Source organism: Podarcis pityusensis (genome assembly GCF_964106645.2).
Source record: "Podarcis pityusensis genome assembly, chromosome: 6".
In the NCBI taxonomy this organism is placed as follows: domain Eukaryota; kingdom Metazoa; phylum Chordata; class Lepidosauria; order Squamata; family Lacertidae; genus Podarcis; species Podarcis pityusensis.
Genome location: NC_138030.1, coordinates 790,991 through 811,033, shown reverse-complemented (window position 1 = coordinate 811,033; position 20,043 = coordinate 790,991). Strand labels below are relative to the sequence as shown.

At 48.1% G+C, this 20,043-nt stretch overlaps 1 protein-coding gene across 1 annotated transcript; it reads left to right on the top strand.

Moving 5' to 3' along the window:
- Positions 1 to 2,800: 2,800 nt before the first annotated feature.
- On the top strand, positions 2,801 to 19,510 carry LOC308480223 (uncharacterized protein). The gene is made up of 3 exons (XM_081011680.1): positions 2,801 to 3,692; positions 4,417 to 4,525; positions 19,041 to 19,510. Exons 1-3 carry the CDS (start codon positions 3,566 to 3,568, stop codon positions 19,198 to 19,200), a joined length of 396 nt encoding a protein of 131 aa, XP_080867806.1. The 5' UTR covers positions 2,801 to 3,565; the 3' UTR covers positions 19,201 to 19,510.
- The last annotated feature ends 533 nt before the right edge of the window (positions 19,511 to 20,043 follow it).

The window sequence follows — 20,043 nt, the reverse complement described above, 5'->3', positions numbered from 1 at the left end:
GGCCTTTCTCCTGGGCATTGTCGGCCAATTGGTGTCAAAGAAGGATAGAACTTTTTTTATGTACGCCACAACAGCAGCAAGAATACTCATTGCAAAGTATTGGAAGATACAAGATTTACCCACCTTGGAAGAATGGCAGATGAAGGTGATGGACTATATGGAACTGGCAGAAATGACTGGCAGAATCCGAGACCAGGGAGAAGAGTCGGTGGAAGAAGAGTGGAAGAAATTCAAAGATTATCTACAGAAATATTGTAAAATTAATGAATGTTAGAATGATGTTGGATAGAAATTAAGTGGGTTCCAGCTGTAATGCTTTAAGGGAATATGAAAAAAGGGTTATAAATAGGTAAAAATCTAATGCTATTATTTTTAAGAGCAAGGATTAGGATAATTAAAGAGGGTAAGGATTTGCTGAACCAACAGATTGAAGTGGAATACAAAAAAGGGAGGTATGAGGAGGTCCGGGAAACAAGCTAAAGGAAAATAAGTAATGGGAAATCTGTGTGTTTTTAACCATTTTTATTTTGTATTTTTGTTATTTTTTTCACTTTTATTGTAATATTTTAAAAAATCTTAATAAATATCTTATAAAAAAAAAAATGAATGTCCGACGTGCCACACCCCACCCTCTGCCACAACATGACACCCGCATGACATTTCCCCCTCTCCGCATTCGGGCCTTGACTTGCATCTCACACGCACCAATGCCTTCAGCTAGAAAAGTTGGAACGATGCACTAATTCAGTTAGACAATGATGGCCTGATTCTGGCAACAAAGCACCCAGAGTGCTGCCAACTTAGTTGAAAGGTATTCATCAGATTCATCAGATAAAACAGCAACATCCGCATCTGAAACTGCAAGGCAAATTCCACTTGGCTATCAAGATCTCTGCTCGTCACAACATCTAACTGTCGCATCTGGCGATGGGCACAAGGGAGGCGGGCAGAGGCCCAACTGGGAGCCACGCCAACGGTGTCACCCCAGGGGAAGACGGGCACTGGGTGGGTCTTCCCAAAACTTCTCTTTTCCTAACTTTCTTATTAGTATTTAAACTCTCACGAATTAGAGACTTCCGGGGGAGGCGCCTCCGGTAATGGCAGAATTCCTCTGATCGGGAGGAATCTGTTCCGTGGGAATCTGGGTCTGGCCACCACGGCGAAGGCGGAGACCCGTTAAAATCACAGGCGGGAGAAGCCAGTGAACGTGGGATTCGGCGGGCACCTTTTGCGCCTCCCCCACTCGCGGCGAACCCCGGTTTTTGGGGCTCCGGAGCGACGTGGGGTGAGCGGCACGGTGCATCAAATCGTCTGCTTCTTCCATGGAGCGAAGCCACATAGCTGTTGCCGGAGAGCGCTGACCTTTTCCTGTGGACAATTTGACTTTAAAGTAATTACCCGTGAGTAGAGCTGAAATGGAAGAATTGGATTTCTAAAAGTTTAATTTGGTATCGTAACGGGGAGGTTCAAAACAGGAAGTCCGCCTTCCCTGCCCACCTTGCAGTTCGAAAGCACGTCATAGTGCAAGTAGATAAAAAGTTACTTCTCCAGCGGGAAGGTAAACGGCGTTTCCGTGCGCTGCTCTGGTTCGCCAGAAGCGTCTTAGTCATGCTGGCCACAAAGAGAATTTACAACTCCTTCAGGCACCTATATAAGAAGAGCAAGCAAAAGATACCATCACCAAATTTGAAAAAGGATGGATTTATGGCGCCATGTTTTAAACTCTGCAATCACAACACCACAATTATGCCACAGGGATAAACAACTCACTGCAACTGAAATGCCTTCTGGCTACATGGTCAGACGTCAGCCTAACAGTCATTCTAAACCCAAATAACAATCCATCTATAATGCATTCTTACGAATTTCAGAAATCAATCAGAAGAGTTTTACATCTGTTCTTGCTAAAAGGTAAGATACAAGCATTCCAATATTCATACACCAAGACCAAACTGGTGCTATAAAAAATAAAAATCCATCGACTTCAAACAGATCTTTTTTAAAATAAAAACGAAAACAGCAGATTGCCTAGAAATGAGTAAAAACAAACCAATTCAACAATCCAGCCGTTTGTCTTGCTTTGAAACTGGAGAAAGCTTTTCCCTGAGTACATTGAAGTTTGTTCAGAAAGGCCATTCAAGAACTAAAACGTGGATTGGGCTTCTTTGTAAAGTCCTGAAGTCTTAAATCTATCCATCCAGTCCAGGGTGGCCCATCAAGGTACATAATACATTTTATTTTTTAAGTGTCCGAACCCAAAGAGTACTCATTAATGGTTTCTCGTCATCCTGGAAAAAGTGAGAAGCTGCAGGGTTCTGTCCTGGGCCCGTTGTTGTTTAAACGTCTTTATAAATGACTTGGATGAAGGAATTGAGGAGATGCTCATCCAATTTGCAGATGACACCAAACTGAGAGGGGTAGCTAATGCTGCAGAAGACAGAATCAGAATTCAATATTGCCTTAACAGATTGGAGAACTGGGTGCAAGCTAACAGAATGCTTTTCAACAGGCAGAAATGTCAGGTTCTGCACTTAGGCAGGAAGAACCAGATGCACAAAGATAGGATGGGGGACCCCTGACTTACTAGCAGTACATGTGAAAAGGATCCAGGGGTCTCGGTGGACTACAAGCTGAACATGAGTCCACAGTGTGATGCAGCAGGAGAAAAGGCTAATGCTATTCTAGGCTGCACCAACAGAAGTCTAGAGTCCAGATCATGGGAAGAAGTCATAGTCCCGCTCTCTTCTGCCTTGGTCAGACCACACCTGGAATACTGTGCCTAATTCTGGGCACCACAATTTAAGAAGGATGTTGACAAGCTGGAATGGGTACAGAGGAGGCCAACCAAGACAATCACTGGTCTGGAAACCAAGCCTGATGAGGAACGGTTGAAGGAGCTGGGTATGTTTAGTTTGAAAAAGAGGAGACGGAGAGGAAATATGATGGCCATCTTCAAATATCTTAAAGGCTGTTCACATGGAAGATGGAGGAAGCTTGTTTTCTCCTGCTCCAGGATAAAACTTTCTCCAGAAGAACTTTCTGACAGTAAGGGCTGTTTGACAGTGGAACAGACTCCCTCTGTGGTGGACTCTCCTTTGTTGGCAATTTTTAAGTGGAGGCCAAATGGTCATCTGTCATGGATGCCTAAACTGAGGTTCTTGCATGGATTAGATGACCCTTGGACCACGTCCAACTCTACCATTCCATGGTTCTGTGATTCTATAAGGGCTGCTTACTGGTTCCTGTTGCTGGACCAATGGCTACCAGGCACAACATTTATGCTTTGTCTCCACAGTTAGAGGCAGCAATGTTTCAGAAACCAGGGGCTGGAAAGCACAGCAGGGGAGGGTATTGCTCTTCTGCCCATATCCTGGTTGGCCACTTTGAGAAGAGGATGCTGGACCATTGGCTAGATCCAGCAGGTGCCTCTTGTGTTATTTTTGATTGATTATCACGGGGAAATTATCTGGACCAGGAGCCAGCTGCACCCACACACTCAAATCCGCTTGGCTTCTGTCCCAGCCCAACCCAGGAGAGGAGGGGGAGGGAGGAGGGGGGAGGATATATGGCTGCCGATCTGAGCCCTGAGCACCATTCAGAGCTGCCTCCCAGCATGAAGTCCATCAGGTTCTCCTTCTTCTTCGCAATGGGTCCCTCGCTCATCCTCTGGGCTCTGCTGCCATCCATACTATGTAAGTTTGGGGATTGCTTGGAGGGGCAAAGACTCAGGAAGGCATGGAGTCGGGGAGTCAGGGTATTTATGCCCTGCCTTCTTCACGGACGGGATTCTAAGTAGACACCCCTGCCCTGAGCTGCTGCTGTGCAGCTGGCTCCAGCTGGTGGACCTCAGGGCTCCGGCAAAAACCAAACTAGCCCCTGCAAATCTCAACCCATCTCTGAGCAGAGGAAGGTGGAGGGTGCTGCAGTTGGTGGTGGAAGGACCTCTGAAGGAAGCTTTTAATGACTGGTGTTTTAATGTATTTTTAATCTCCTGTTGGAAGGCACCCAGAGTGGCTGGGGAAGCCCAGCCAGATAGGCAGGGTATAAGTAATAAATGATTATGATTTGATGCTGATGGTAGTGAAGACATCAGCACCAAGCAGTTGGACACCATCATGAGGGTGCTGGGCTAGGTGCCCATCAAAGAGGAGCGGGATGCCATCATAGAGGAGTGAGGAGGAACTGCATCACTGGGGGGGCAGGTGGTGGAGCATATGGGCATGGCCAGGATTTCAGGGGGGCAGGACTTTTGTTAGGGGGGCAGAACCGAGCTACCTGCAACTTGTTTGGTCAGTTTGCTGAGTATTTTTATTTATTTACTTGATTTGTGGCTACGCCCCGGTGGAGGAGGAAGGGAGGCGTGGGCAGGGGGCTGGAGAGCGCGACCCTCACCCTGGACTGGATTCCTCCTTGCAGGCAATGGAGCCAACGGCTTTGCAGGACGCTTGCAGCAGGGGATACGACGGCAGATTCGACAAGCCAATGAGGAGGCGAAGGTGGAGGAAGCTGGCTCTGTAAAGGACAGGTGAGGCTAGGACATGTCCACCACATATGGAGGAAATTCCCCTCCTTCTCCTTACACTTCCAACAATTTTTATCTTGTGGGGCTGAACTATCTTTTGAAAAAAACCACCACCACCCCACCGACTCTCCCCTCCCTTCTCCACAGCATCGAACGAGCCTGGTGGCTGCTTACCTGTGCCTTGCGAGCGGCAGGGGCTGGCGGCAGTGGCGGTGGAGGGACGATGAGTGGCGCAAAGGGGCTGGCTCCGGAGAAGGGCTGCGTAAAATGGCACTCAGCCATCCGCGGCTCAACAAAGCCCAGCCCCCTTCCTCCTCTAGGCAGGTCAGGGAGAAGCCAGGAGGAGGGAGGGAGGAGCCGTCGCCGTGGCAGTGTGGATGGGGGAAAATGACAAAGCCTGAATGATCAGAATCCCCACGCCGATCACCACAGCGATTCCCGGACCGTCCGCGGGCTGGATCCAGAAGGCAATTGGGCCAGATCCAGCCCCTCGGCCTTAGCTTGCCGACCCACGTTCTATGCCGATAGCCTTGATAGGACCCTCTTTGCAAGCTTCTTAGGACAGCTGGGCTCTGTCTGGCGCTCTCGAGGAGCGTGCGTTAGACCTAGAGAGTTCACAAACCAGAAAGCGGGGGTCGTCTTTTGCAGTCCCTTCCTGCAATGATACAAAGCAGAACTTTGGCTTCCCCCAAGCATCCAGGCTGGGGCACCTTAGAGAAGGGGTCGGCAAGGTTTGCCTCGCCTGGGCTGGTTCACTCCAGCGGAGATCTCTCTGTGGGCCAGATTGTCAGCGAGTGTGAGCGCGCGCATGCATGATTTCCTGTGTCTGCGCACGCATAGGCGCGATTTTCGGCACCGCAGCAGCGAGTCCCCACACCGTGCTGCGCTGGTTTATTGCAGTGCGCGGGGACTCGCCGAACAAGCAGCTCAGTTCGGGGGTGGCTCGGGGGCCGGTTAAACGACCCCCGTGGACCACAGGTTGCTGACCCCTTCCTTAGAGCCGAGATTCCCCCTCCCATCCGCTCCCCACACATCAGCCCATCTCAGAGGCGGCCCTCCTACCCAGAGCCCCAAACCGAGGATGATCTGTTGTTGCCCCGCAAGCCGCCTCTCCTGCACTTACCTGGTTCCGCTCCATCCCCTCTTCCACCTGGCTTTCTGTTGTTGCTGCTGCTGGAGGTTTCCTTTGGAGCTGCGTTTGTCTCCATGCTTGCGTTTTATTCTTTACCTTTCAGGCTGTTGCCTGAGGAGCAGACCAGGAACACTTCCAATAAGCAAACAGGCAATTATGGGGAGGAACTGGCCCAGGAGGAACAGTGCAAGGGGGAGGGTTGAAAATCCCCAAGCTTGAATGTGGAGATCAGAAAACGCACAGCGCGCCTTGTTGGGGAAGCCAGCGCCTTGTCACAGAAACCACGTCCCCACAGCCAGTGCTTTCTCTGAGACGGTGCAGGCAGGTGCGCCGTATCGCCACCTCTCTTGCCTGACCCCCGCTCCCTCCCCCCGCATCCCCGCCCCTTTGCCGCTTCCTTCGCTGCCGCGCTGAAGGCACCGCTTTGGCTGCCTGTCACCGGGCAACTTCCAGGAAGGCACTTTGTTGCTGTTGTTTATCGTTTAGTCGTGTCCAGCTCTTCGTGACCCCCTGGACCAGAGCACGCCAGGCCCTCCTGTCTTCCGCTGCCTCCCGCAGTTTGGTCCAACTCATGCTAGTAGCTTCGAGAACACTGTCCCACCATCTCGTCCTCTGTCGTCCCCTTCTCCTTGTGCCCTCCATCTTTCCCAACATCAGGGTCTTTTCCATGGAATCTTCTCTTCTCATGAAGTCTTGGAGCCTCAGCTTCAGGATCTCTCCTTCCAGTGAGCACTCAGGGCAGATTTCCTTCAGAATGGAGAGGTTTGATCTTCTTGCAGTCCATGCAACTCTCAAGAGGCTGTGCCTGCAGCCGTGGGAAGCGGCAGCGGTGGGGGCAGTGGCAAAGTGGGAGGGGTGGGAGGGACGGAGAGGGTGGGAAGGTGGGCAAGCAGCTGGGGTGGACATGGTGCCTACGGGCACCTAATTTTTCTTGGAAAAAACCACAGCTGCTCCCAGTGGGGTGACCTGGCTTTGATCAGGCGACAGTGATGTGTTTAAGTTGGGAGGAGCTGAGTGCTGCCCACCTCAACACTTTCCTCCCCCCACTCCGAAACAGGGCTCATTATGTCTACCTGGTTCCAGTTACAGATGGGTAGCCGTGTTGGTCTGCCATAGTCGAAATAAAAAAATTCCTTCCTGTAGCACCTTAAAGACCAACTAAGTTAGTTCTTGGTATAAGCTTTCGTGTGCATGCACACTTCTTCAGATACACTGAAACAGAAGTTACCAGATCCTTCTATATATTGAGAAGGTGGGGAGGGGTATTACTTAGAAGGGTGGTGGGAATCGGAGATTGGCAGATAGCTGAGATGAGCCTGTTGACGACTCTTAACGACTGTAATAGGTCTTACAGGAAAAGGCAAGGGGTGAGAAGGTGAGAAATGGCTTAGTCATGTATAATGAGATAAGAATCCGATGTCTCTGTTCAGACCAGGTTTCTCCATTGTTTTAAGTTTGGTAATGAGTTGTAATTCAGCAGCTTCTCTTTCCAGTCTATTTCTGAAATTCCTTTGTAGTAAAACAGCTACTTTGAGATCTTGTATAGAATGTCCTGGGAGATTGAAGTGTTCTCCTACTGGTTTCTCTGTTTTGTGATTCTTGATGTCAGATTTATGTCCGTTTATTCTTTGGCGTAAGGTTTGGCCTGTTTGTCCAATATAGAGAGCTGAAGGACACTGTTGGCATTTGATGGCATACACAATGTTAGACGATGAGCAATTAAATAGTCCCGAGATGGTATGTGTGATGTTGTTGGGGCCAGTAATGGTGTTGTCCGGGTGTATGTGGCAGCAAAGTTGGCATCTGGGTTTATTGCAGGCTCTGGTGCCAGTGTCCGTGTTAAGTCTGGTTGTAGTATTATTGTGGGTTAGGAGTTGTTTAAGATTGGGTGGCTGTCTGTAGGCAATGAAAGGTCTTCCTCCCAGAGCTTGAGAAAGAGAACTGTCATTGTCCAGGAGAGGTTGTAGATCTCTGATGATGCGTTGAACTGTTTTAACTTGGGAGCTGTATGTGATGACTAGTGGTGTTCTGTTATTTTCTTTTTTGGGTCTGTCTTGCAGCAAGTTCTCTCTGGGTATCAGTCTGGCTCTGTTGATCTGTTGTCTAACTTCATCTGCTGGGTATTTTAGTTCTGAGAAGGTTTGCTGTAGATCTCTTAGGTGAGAGTCTCTGTCTGTAGAATTGGAACAGATGCGGCTGTAACGTAGTGCCTGGCTATATACAATGGACTGTTTGGTATGTTTGGGATGGTAGCTAGAGGCATGTAGATATGTTTGTCGGTCAGTTCGTTTACGGTATAAGGTGGTGTCTATGCGTCCATCCTGTATTTTTATAGTAGTGTCCAAAAAATGTATTTCTTGCATAGATTGATTCATTGTAAGGTTGATTGTGGGGTGAAAATCATTGAATTTCTGGTGAAAGGTGTCCAGGGTCTGTTGACCATGTGTCCAGATGATAAAAATATCGTCAATGTATCGTAGGTACAAGAGAGGTTTGAGTGGGTAGGAGTTTAGGAAACGTTGTTCTAAATCTGCCATGAAGATGTTGGCATACTGTGGGGCCATGCGGGTGCCCATTGCTGTGCCGCTGATGTGAAGGAACAGGTCATCACCGAATTTGAAGTTGTTGTGGGTAAGGACAAATTGGCAGAGTTTGGTGGCAAGGTCCGCTGTGGTTTTATCTGAAATGGTGTTCCTTATAGCTTGTAAACCATCGTTGTGTGGGATGTTGGTATACAGAGATTCCACGTCCATAGTAGCTAGTATAGTATTGTTGGGAAGATTATTTAAAGATTGTATTTTCCTCAGAAAATCTGTGGTGTCACGTACATAGCTGGGAGCACTGATGGCATATGGTTTCAGAACAGAGTCCATATAACCGGAGACACCCACTGTAATAGTGCCAATACCTGAAATGATGGGGCGTCCTGGATTTCCTGGTTTGTGTATTTTAGGTAGAAGATAGAAAGTTCCTGGTCGAGGTTCTGTTGGTGTGTTGGTGAGGATCTGTTCTTGGATGTGTGGGGGTAGCTCCTTAACAATCTTGTTCAGTTCTTTCTTGTATTCTTGTGTGGGGTCTGAGTCCAATTTTGTGTAAAAGGCGGTATTGGAAAGTTGTCTGTGAGCCTCCTGAATGTAGTCAGTTTTGTTCATGATGACGACAGCTCCCCCTTTGTCTGCTTCTTTAATTATAATGTTTGGGTTGTTTCTGAGATTATCTATGGCTCTCCTTTCAGCATGGTTTAGATTTTGTTGTAAGCGATGGTGTTTTCTGGTTACATCTGTTTGGATTCTGTGGCGGAAGCAGTCAATGTACAAGTCCAGTGTGGTATTGCGTCCATCAGGAGGGGTCCATGTGGAGTCCCTTTTTGTGTAACACTTTTTCAGTGGTAGTTGGTGGTCAGTGTTCTGTTGGGAGGGTGGTTGTTGTTCTCCAGTGGGTTGAGAGGTGTTGTGTTGTGAAGTTGTTGTTTGTTCTGATTTGTCTTGTTGTTGTGTGTGTTGAAAATACTCCTTCAGGCGTAAACGGCGGAAAAATGCTTCCAAGTCCCCGTAGAACTGGATCATGTGTGGGGATTTGGCAGGGCAGAATGACAGTCCACGTGAAAGGACTGATTCCTCGGCTGGGCTGAGTGCTTGCTGTGAGAGATTGACAATATTGTTGATCTTGTTTTGATTAGTAGCCTGTAGGTTGGAAAGGTTAGAGAGTTTCTTGTTTTTCTGTTTCTTCAGTAGCTCCAGTTGAGAGTGGTAAATATTTTGTTTTTCCTTTTGGAACTCTTGCCAAGCTTGGTGGTTCCTGATAGAGTTGTCTAATACAAGGAGTTCCTCCTTTATTAGCTTCTGTTTAGAGTAGAGAACGCTGATCAGATGTTTGAGCAGCTTCTTAGAGAAAGTGTTGCATAGTTTTCTTGCATATTCAGTGGGATACGTGGATTGTAGAGGGTTCTTAATTCTAAGACCCTTGGGTATAATGTCCAGGTTCTTGCATTTAGTAAGAAAGAAGATATCAGTCTGTACCTGTGCAAGTTTCTTGGTGAGGCTGATGGACTTCCATTTCATGCGGCTCAATGTGGTGCCTTCCATGGTTCCAGTTACAGATGGGTAGCCGTGTTGGTCTGCCATAGTCGAAATAAAAAAATTCCTTCCTGTAGCACCTTAAAGACCAACTAAGTTAGTTCTTGGTATAAGCTTTCGTGTGCATGCACACTTCTTCAGATACACTGAAACAGAAGTTACCAGATCCTTCTATATATTGAGAAGGTGGGGAGGGGTATTACTTAGAAGGGTGGTGGGAATCGGAGATTGGCAGATAGCTGAGATGAGCCTGTTGACGACTCTTAACGACTGTAATAGGTCTTACAGGAAAAGGCAAGGGGTGAGAAGGTGAGAAATGGCTTAGTCATGTATAATGAGATAAGAATCCGATGTCTCTGTTCAGACCAGGTTTCTCCATTGTTTTAAGTTTGGTAATGAGTTGTAATTCAGCAGCTTCTCTTTCCAGTCTATTTCTGAAATTTCTGAAACCTTCTCAGAACTAAAATACCCAGCAGATGAAGTTAGACAACAGATCAACAGAGCCAGACTGATACCCAGAGAGAACTTGCTGCAAGACAGACCCTTTAAGGTGCTACAGGAAGGAATTTTTTTATTTCGACTATGTCTACCTGGATGTGCCTGAGCATATTTTAGAGATCTTACGAGGATTTAATCTCTCCCCACTCCGAAACAGGAATGATGATGCCTACGTGCGCTTCTGGATTCAGCCTTGGTGTGCTTCAGACCTCTTACGAGTACTTAATTCTCCAAGTGCTGACGAAAACGACTTTGGCCATTTGGACTTTGACGGTGAGTGGCTCAGCCCTGCCTCGCCTTCTTGGGAGCTGGAGGGGGGCACGCGAAGGCAGCTCTGTGTCCCTCCCACCACCAGCCCCTCAAAGCCCAGCAGGCTCCCTGCGCACTGAACGGGGAGCCCGAGACTTGTCGCCTCCTCACTCTCAGTTGGCCCCTGAGCGCAGTTTTGCCTCCCAGCCCTGCTCCCTGGCAACTTGAACCCTGTTAAACTATGGAACTCACTCCAGCAAGAGGCAGAGGTGGCCACCAACCAAGACAGCTTGAACATGATAAAATCAGGGAGGAAAAGAAGGCTATCAACAGTAGGCAGCTGCAATGGCTGTTCTCCGCCTGTTCTAATGGAGGCAGCCCTGCTTCTCAATACCATTTGCTATGAACCAAAGGAGGTGGGGAGAGTCCTTTCTACATGTTTTATTCCTGTCACTCAACAGTACATAGAAATGTGACTGCACCCTTCAGTCTCCATCAGAAGAGTCACAACACTCCTCCCCTGTACTTCCAGCACAGGTCATATGACACACTGAGCTAACATCCGGTGCTCAGTACAGAGAATAGGCTCCACCTTTTCTCCAACAGTACATCTGCACTGTTTTGCATTCCAGCCATCTGGAGCTGGCTTTTGCCTTGGTGCTTTTTCCCAACAGTCAACAGCGGAGGGATTCAGATGCTGTTGGTCCTGAGCTCAAGAGAGAGGGGGTCGCCAGTTGCATATTCCGGCATTGCAAGGGGGGTTGGACTTGATGACCCCCAGGGTCCCTTCCAACTCTACACTTCTGTTATTCTATGACCCTCTTTCACCTCCGTTATGCCGCTAGGCAGGAGCTCTGGGCCGTGAGGAAATACACAATCGCTTTGAGGTCCTCTCCCCTAGCATGGAAGACGAAGAGCAGACTCCATTTGAGGATCTCTCCCTCATTACAGTCGATCAGATATATGAAGACGAGCAGCAAAGTCAGTCCTCAGGGAATGTGCAGGCGACCTTGGAACGGACAGCTCACGGAAGAACCCCGACCAAACCTAAGAGGAGGCATGTAGTGGTGATAGGGGATTCCCTACTGAGGGGAACAGAAGCAGTGATCTGTGGGCCTGACAAGATGTCTCGGGAAGTGTGCTGTCTCCCCGGGGCTAAGATCCAAGATGTAACTGAATGACTGCAAGGAATCATAAAACCCACTGACAAATACCCCTTCCTCTTGGTTCATGTGGGAACCAATGACACTGCAAGCAATAGCCTCCAGAAGATCAAAAGAGACTACGAGGCTCTGGGCAGGAAATTGAAGCAATTAAATGCACAAATTGTCATCTCATCTGTCCTCCCAGTTGAACGACGTGGCCCAGGGAGAGAGGGAAAAATAGTGGAAGTGAACAGCTGGCTTCGCAAATGGTGTAAACAGGAACGGTTTGGATTCTTAGATCACGGACTGCAGTTTCTTGAAGATGGACTTCTGGCAAGCGATGGGCTGCACCTCACAACGGTTGGGAGAAATGTTTTTGCCAAGAATCTCAGAAACCTCATCAGGAGGGCTTTAAACTGACTAATGTGGGGGAGGGAGACAGTGCTCCTGAAGGTAGGAGTCTATCAATTGATGAAGATGATCATCCAAATGTCATAGACCAAATGGAGCAAACAGCACGCAGACCTAGTGGTGGGAGGAAAAAATCCTTAAATAAGAGACACGGGGGAATGATTAATGGACTTCAATGTCTGTACACTAATGCGCAAAGCATGGGAAATAAACAAGATGAGCTTGAGCTCTTGGTACAGCAAACTAAATATGACATAATAGGCATCACTGAAACCTGGTGGGGTAAGTCCCACGATTGGAATGTAATAATGGAGGGATACAATCTATTTCAGAGAAACAGACCAGACAAGAAAGGAGGAGGAGTGGCGTTATATGTCAGGGATGTGTATACCTGTGAAGAGATCCAAGATTTAGAACCTCAAAGCCAAAGTGAGAGCATTTGGGTCAAAATTAAGGGAGAGAAGAATAACAGTGACCTCATTGTGGGAGTTTACTATAGATCCCCAAGCCAAACAGAGGACATAGATGATGTCTTCCTGCAACAGATGGCCAAGCATGCAAAAGGAAGGGAGATAGTAGTAATGGGGGACTTCAATTACCTGGATATTTGTTGGATGTCAAACTCAGCCAAGAGCATAAGGTCAAACAGATTCCTCACTGGCCTTGCAAACAACTTCATTGTCCAGAAAGTGGGAGAAGCAACAAGAGGAACAACCATTTTAGATCTGGTCCTAACCAATGTTGATGACCTGGTTAGTGGGGTAGAAGTGGAAGGATCATTAGGCGCGAGTGATCATGCTCTTCTGAAGTTTACTATACAGCGGAAAGGAGCAGCCAAGCATACTAGGACTCAATTTCTTGACTTTAAGAAAGCCGACTTCCTAAAACTTAGGGAAGTGCTGGGTGAGATCCCATGGACAGTAATACTAAAAGGAATACTAAAAGCCAGCACGTGTAGACACAAAGTCAGAAAAGCTAAAGCACAGAATGAACTCAGGCTTGCTAGAGAGGTTAAAAGCAACAAAAAAGGCTTTTATGGGTATGTTCATAGCAAAAGGAAGAACAAAGAAACAGTGGGGTCACTCAGAGGAGAAGATGGTGAAATGCAAACAGGGGACACAGAAAGGGCTGAACTCCTCAATGCCTTCTTTGCCTCAGTCTTCTCCGATAAAGAAAACAATGCCCGACCTGAAGAATTTGGAGCAAATGATTCAGCAAAGGAAACACAGCCCAGAATAACTAAGGAGATAGTACAAGAATACTTGGCTAGTTTAGATGTATTCAAGTCTCCAGGGCCAGATGAACTGCATCCAAGAGTATTAAAAGAACTGGCAGATGTGATCTCAGAAGCACTGGCAGTCATCTTTGAGAATTCCTGGAGAACAGGCGAAGTATCGGCAGACTGGAGGAGGGCAAATGTTGTCCCTATTTTCAAAAAGGGGAAAAGAGAGGACCCAAATAATTACCGCCCAGTCAGTCTGACATCAATACCAGGGAAGATTCTGGAGCAGATCATTAAGCAAACAGTCTGTGAGCACCTAGAAAGGAATGCTGTGATCACCAATAGTCAGCATGGATTTCTGAAAAATAAGTCATGTCAGACTAACCTGATCTCGTTTTTTGACAGAATTACAAGCCTGGTAGATGAAGGGAACGCAGTGGATGTAGCCTACCTTGATTTCAGCAAGGCATTTGACAAGGTACGCCATGATATTCTTGTAAAGAAGCTGGTAAAATGCGGTCTTGACAATGCTACCACTCAGTGGATTTGTAACTGGCTGACTGACCGAACCCAAAGGGTGCTCATCAATGGTTCCTCTTCATCCTGGAGAAGAGTGACTAGTGGGGTGCCACAGGGTTCTGTCTTGGACCCGGTCTTATTCAACATCTTTCTCAACGACTTGGATGATGGACTCAAGGGCATCCTGATCAAATTTGCAGATGACACCAAACTGGGAGGGGTGGCTAACACCCCAGAGGACAGGATCACACTTCAAAACGACCTTGACAGATTAGAGAACTGGGCCAAAACAAACAAGATGAATTTTAACAGGGAGAAATGTAAAGTATTGCACTTGGGCAAAAAAAATGAGAGGCACAAATACAAGATGGGGGACACCTGGCTTGAGAGCAGTACATGTGAAAAGGATCTAGGAGTCTTGGTTGACCACAAACTGGACATGAGCCAACAGTGTGACGCAGCAGCTAAAAAAGCCAATGCAATTCTGGGCTGCATCAATAGGAGTATAGCATCTAGATCAAGGGAAGTAATAGTGCCACTGTATTCTGCTCTGGTCAGACCTCACCTGGAGTACTGTGTCCAGTTCTGGGCACCACAGTTCAAGAAGGACATTGACAAACTGGAACGTGTCCAGAGGAGGGCAACCAAAATGGCCAAAGGCCTGGAAACGATGCCTTATGAGGAACGGCTAAGGGAGCTGGGCATGTTTAGCCTGGAGAAGAGGAGGTTAAGGGGTGATATGATAGCCATGTTCAAATATATAAAAGGATGTCACATAGAGGAGGGAGAAAGGTTGTTTTCTGCTGCTCCAGAGAAGCGGACACGGAGCAATGGATCCAAACTACAAGAAAGGAGATTCCACCTAAACATTAGGAAGAACTTCCTGACAGTAAGAGCTGTTCGACAGTGGAATTTGCTGCCAAGGAGTGTGGTGGAGTCTCCTACTTTGGAGGTCTTTAAGCAGAGACTTGACAACCATATGTCAGGAGTGCTCTGATGGTGTTTCCTGCTTGGCAGGGGGTTGGACTCGATGGCCCTTGTGGTCTCTTCCAACTCTATGATTCTATGATTCTAAGGCAGCAGGGAAGGCAGCCCCCACAGGCCTCTGTTGCTGGACCCTGGGACTTTGTCCAGGCCAGGCCACGGTGGCTGCGTCCTCCTTCAACGGGCGGAGGTTGTAGGGCTTGTGTCCCACAAGGGATGGAGGAGCAATGGAGGAATCTAGGGGGGCCTTTGAAACACCTCCCCCTTGCAGCTTCTCTCCCAGATAAGCCCACTTCTGGTCTGTAGAAGGGGGGCAAGGTTGGGGGTCAAGGCATGGGGCGCTGTACAAACATATGCTTAAGAGAGGCATTGTCCTTGCCACATCTCCAACGCTCAGCTCGGGGAAAGCCACATAGCTGTAATAAACGAAAAATCTGCCCTTATTCCTTTCTGGGGGGACACAAGAGCCCTTATAGAGTCCTTTGTAGGTTCTCCATCGGTCGGAGGAAAAACAGAGGCCAACCAGAGAATATTGAGAAGCAAAGCAGCTCGTAAGCCTGATCTTTATTGAACTGTTGCAACAGGGTCCTCCCCTCACACGCAGGAGGAGGAGGACCCAGAACCAAGGTGTGCCCATCCTTATATAGACATTTTAAATTGCCCACCTTGGAGTCAAAGACCACCCCCAGATACATCATACCTACATCACAGAAAGGTCGGTCTACAACAGAAATCTGAGTGCGTTGTTTACCTCCTGTCTGGCAGGTTACCTGTTAATGGTCACTTGATTGGATACTCTGGGGAGCCTGGCCACTCTTTTGTAATGACTTCCGGTTATCAGGACACTAGATGTCTGTTGGTGCAGCTTAGAATAGCATTCCCTTTCTCCCTGCTGCAAGATGATTCAATCAGATTAGAGAACTGGGCCCAAATGAATCTCAACAGGGACCAATGCCAGGTTCTGCACTTAGGCAAGAAGAAACAGGTGCACGAATATAAGATGGGGGATACCTGGCTTGCAAGCAGTACATGTGAAAAGGATGCAGTGGTCTTGGTGGACCACAAGCTTAGCATGAGTCCACAGTGTGAAGCAGCAGCAAAAAAAGCCAATGCTATTCTAGGCTACATCAACAGAAGTAGAGTGTCCAGATCAAGGGAAGTAATTTGTTGTTGTTGTTTAGTCGTTTAGTCGTGTCCGCCTCTTCCTGACCCCCTGGACCAGAGCACACAGCTGTCCATGGAGGTGCAGGTCAATTCTGTGTCCAGGGCAGCTGTTTACTAGCTCCATCCGATATGCAGGCTGAGACCCTCCCTGCCCGCAGACTGTCTGGCCAGAGTGGTGCATGCTCTGGTTATCTCCCGCTTGGACTACTGCAATGCGCTCTATGTGGGACTGCCTTTGAAGGTGACCCGGAAACTGCAACTAATCCGGAATGCGGCAGCTGGACTGGTGACTGGGAGCGGCCACCAAGACCACATAACACTGGTCCTGAAAGACCCTCATTGGCTCCCAGTACGTTTCCGAGCACAGTTCAAAGCGTTGGTGCTGACCTTGAAAGCCCTAAGCGGCCTCGGTCCAGTATACCTGAAGGAGCGTCTCCACCCCCATCGTTCTGCCCAGACACTGAGGTCCAGCTCCGAGGGCCTTCTGGCAGTTCCCGAGGGCCTTCTGGGGGTTCCCTGCAAGAAGCCAAGTTAGAGGAGGTGACAGAAGCTGAAGAAGCAACAGGTCTTAGTGAGCGGGGAGAGTTTACGGCAGAGAGAAGTCCAAAATTAGAGGCAGAAGTGGAGGGTTGACAGGTGGGGAGCCTAGAGGCAGAGATGAGGCAGGCTGCTGAAGCATCCAGGGGTCTCTCCCTCCTACTGTGACCCGATCCCCTTCCCTGACCAGAAGCGTTATAAAGAGGGCGAAGCAGAAACAGATGCGTTGATGGAGTCTCAGATTGCTTGGGAAGGACCCAGTGGGGAGGAGGCTTAGGCACATAGCTGTCAGCTTTTCCCTTTTCTTGCGAGGAATCCTATTCAGAGTAAGGGAATTTCCCTTAAAAAAGGGAAACGTTGACAGCTATGAGCTTGATCCAGCAGGCTTTCCTTATGTTCAACATCCTAGGAATCCCAGCTTCCCTCTCACAGGCATGCATACATAATTTTATTTCTATGACACCTTTCCACAGTTCAAACTATGCTCAAGGCAGCTTACAACATGGAAAAAACTACATGGCAGCAACATAGCAAAATTACCCACAAACAATCAATGAAACATCCAAAAATGCACACCCAAAGGGAACAATCCCCACAATCTGCAGGGGAGAAGGAGCGGGAGGCCAAGACTAGTTACGAAGCTAGAGAGGAAAACCCTAACTCTTGGTCTGATGTCTTGCCTATAGAGTCCTTGCAGCCGGAAAAACTCCAGGTTGAGGATTACTCCTTCAGTCTGGGAGTGGAGCTACCTGAGGACTTGGAGACAGTATTTCGCCTATATGACAGGTGAAGCTAGAAGGGGGGGGGGGCGGCAGCACCCCTTCCCATCCGGAGTGGAATTAATTTGGAGATGGTGTTGGACTTTCAGAGGAAGAGAGGGGAACTAGTCCCGTTGTATATCAAGGGGGGCTGTGTGGGGAGAGTCTCTTCCTTTAAATTCCTGGGAGTTTACCTTAGTGAAGACCTCACTTGGAAAAACAATATAACGCAGGTGGTAGAGACTCCTTTTCCTCAGGCTCTTGCAAAAGAACAATGTTAAACAACAATTGATGAACTCCTTTTACCAGTCCTTTCATATTGTATCACAGTGTGGTACGTTGGCTTGACAGCCACAGACAAAAAGTCTCTACAGAGGGTGGTGAACACAGCACATGATATCATGGGCTGTCCCCTGAGCCCAACAGATGACATCGCAAGGGATTGTGGCCTTAGGAGAGCAAGGGAAATTCTCAGGGATGATTCACACCCTGGCTATCACCTCTTTAATCTTCTACCCTTGGGCAGGAGATATAGAAGTAGAATCAGTCGTACCAACAGGCTAAAAAACAGTTTCTATCCGTGGGCTGTTAGGCTGCTGAATGGAAAGTAATACAGTGGTGCCTCGCAAGACGAATGCCTCGCAAGACGAAAAACGCGCAAGACGAAAGAGTTTTCCGTTTTTTGAGTCGTTCCACAAGACGAATTTCCCTATGGGCTTGCTTCGCAAGACGAAACATCTTGCGAGTTCTTGCGAGTTTGTTTCCTTTTTCTTAAAGCCGCTAAGCCGCTAATAGCCGTGCTTCGCAAGACGAAAAGACCGCAAGACGAAGAGACTCGCAGAACGGATTAATTTCGTCTTGCGAGGCACCACTGTATAGTGCAACTGACTTTTGGGATTGGTGTGTTGTGCGACAAGCACACACAGTGCAATGAGATTGAGTGTTGGGGGGGGAGGCTTGGTTAATTTCATTGTACACAGGTTGTACATTGACAATAAAGGTATTATTATTATTATTATTATTAGCCATCTGAACAGCTGAAAGAAAGTTTAAATCTCTCTCTCTCTCTCCCTCTCTCTCTCTCTCTCTCACACACACACACACATTCTCTGCCAAAAGCCTTGATAGGCACCCTAAAGCAAAGACACACCCCCCCGCCCATTTGACCTTCATCTCTTCTCAGTGCCAGCACTCCCACTCAGAGCCCATGTCCCACTCAGAGACATATCTGGGATTCAGCCCTGGAAAATGGCATCCAGGGGTCATGTTCAGCAATCGGCAAAATGTCTGGGAAAACCTGGACGTATGGCAATGGCGGGGGGGGGGGGCGTGTTGTGCCAAAAATGTCAAAAACGCTTTAGAACTCTTTTCTTTCTTTGGAGCTCTTCCCAAAAAACACCATTTGGTCCAAAAAAAATAAAAAAACTCAACAACTTCGGGCAAAAGAGAGAGAAAAGAAATCAACAAATATGGTGACCCTAGTAGTTCCTCTTCAGAGAACCCAAGAGCATTTCTCCTTGTTCCCCATGCAGAGTCTGCTTGTTCAGACAGAGCCAAAGAGACCTTTTTAAAAACCATTCCCAATTCTGGGAAGGCGCAATCCTAGGAGGAGCAGGTGTAGGCAAGGGGGGGGGGCTTCGGAGATCAGGGAAGCCACAGTCACTCCCCATGCAGGGGGAGCCAGCGCCTAGTCACGGAAACCACGTCTGCACAGCTGCTCCCAGTGGGTGACCTAGCTCTGATCAGGCTGCAGTGAAAGCTTTAGGTCTGGAAGATCTCAGGGGTTCCCAGCTCATCACTTTCCTCCCCCCAAACAATGGCAGGAATCTTGATGGTGTCCTGGATGCTGAGGAGCAGGTCACATTCATCCAAGCATTCTCTGGGACTATCACTGAAGAAGAGATTGCAGAGCTCATGGCGGATGGTGACCTAGACCTTGATGGTTTGATTGACTTTGATGGTGAGCGGCTCAGCCCCGCCTGACCTTCTTGGGAGCTGGAGGGGGGATGTCAGGACAGCTCTGTGCCCCTTCTGCCAGCCCCTCAAGCCCCTCTAGCCCCACAGGCTCCCTGTGCCACTCAGCAGGGACCACGAGACTTGCAGCCTCCTGAAGATGGCAAGGGAAGATGGCAGGCTGGTCCTCTTTCGTCGGCTGTCTGCCAAATGAAATAGCAAGTGGCATTTGATGACAGCTAGCCTCTAGTCTGTGGGAAGAATAGTTTACAATCCAAAAGGGTTTCTGCACCTGTCAGCAAAAATCCACATTTGGATAGTCAGCTGCTTTCTGGTTTTAAGGAGAAAAGAAGGAAAGTTGATGTTTAAAGGGCTGGATTTGGAACAAAAAGCTTGGTTTATGGTTTGTGATAAGAAAGATTTAAACGGACAAGGGAGTTCTATGTGTTAGGAATTAGTGGGTTAATTTTCATCTCTTTTTGATGAAAGTGCTCTCTAGAAAGCAAAACTAACATTTCAAACTGAAATTTCCTCCCTGGGAAAAGAAGTTGTTTACTTTAAATGAAAACAGGGGGCAAGAAGAAAAGGGGAACCGTGGGGTGTCAGGGCTCCCTGGCCCAATCCTGCTTACAGACTGACCCTTCTTCCATCTTCCCCTACAGAGTTCAAGGTGTTAATTGATGGTTAGTTGTAGAGGGACCCAAGAAATTCCTGCTAAGCTGGGGGGCACTGCCAGCAACCAAACCCCCCATCTCCTGCCTCTGCTCCCGCTGCCAACCTTTGCCTCGCCTCGCCTTGAGTTTTGTGGATAATCATCAACCCCAAATCTGTGAAGGTTATTTTCTTTTAAAAGTAAATAGAAGGCACAAATTG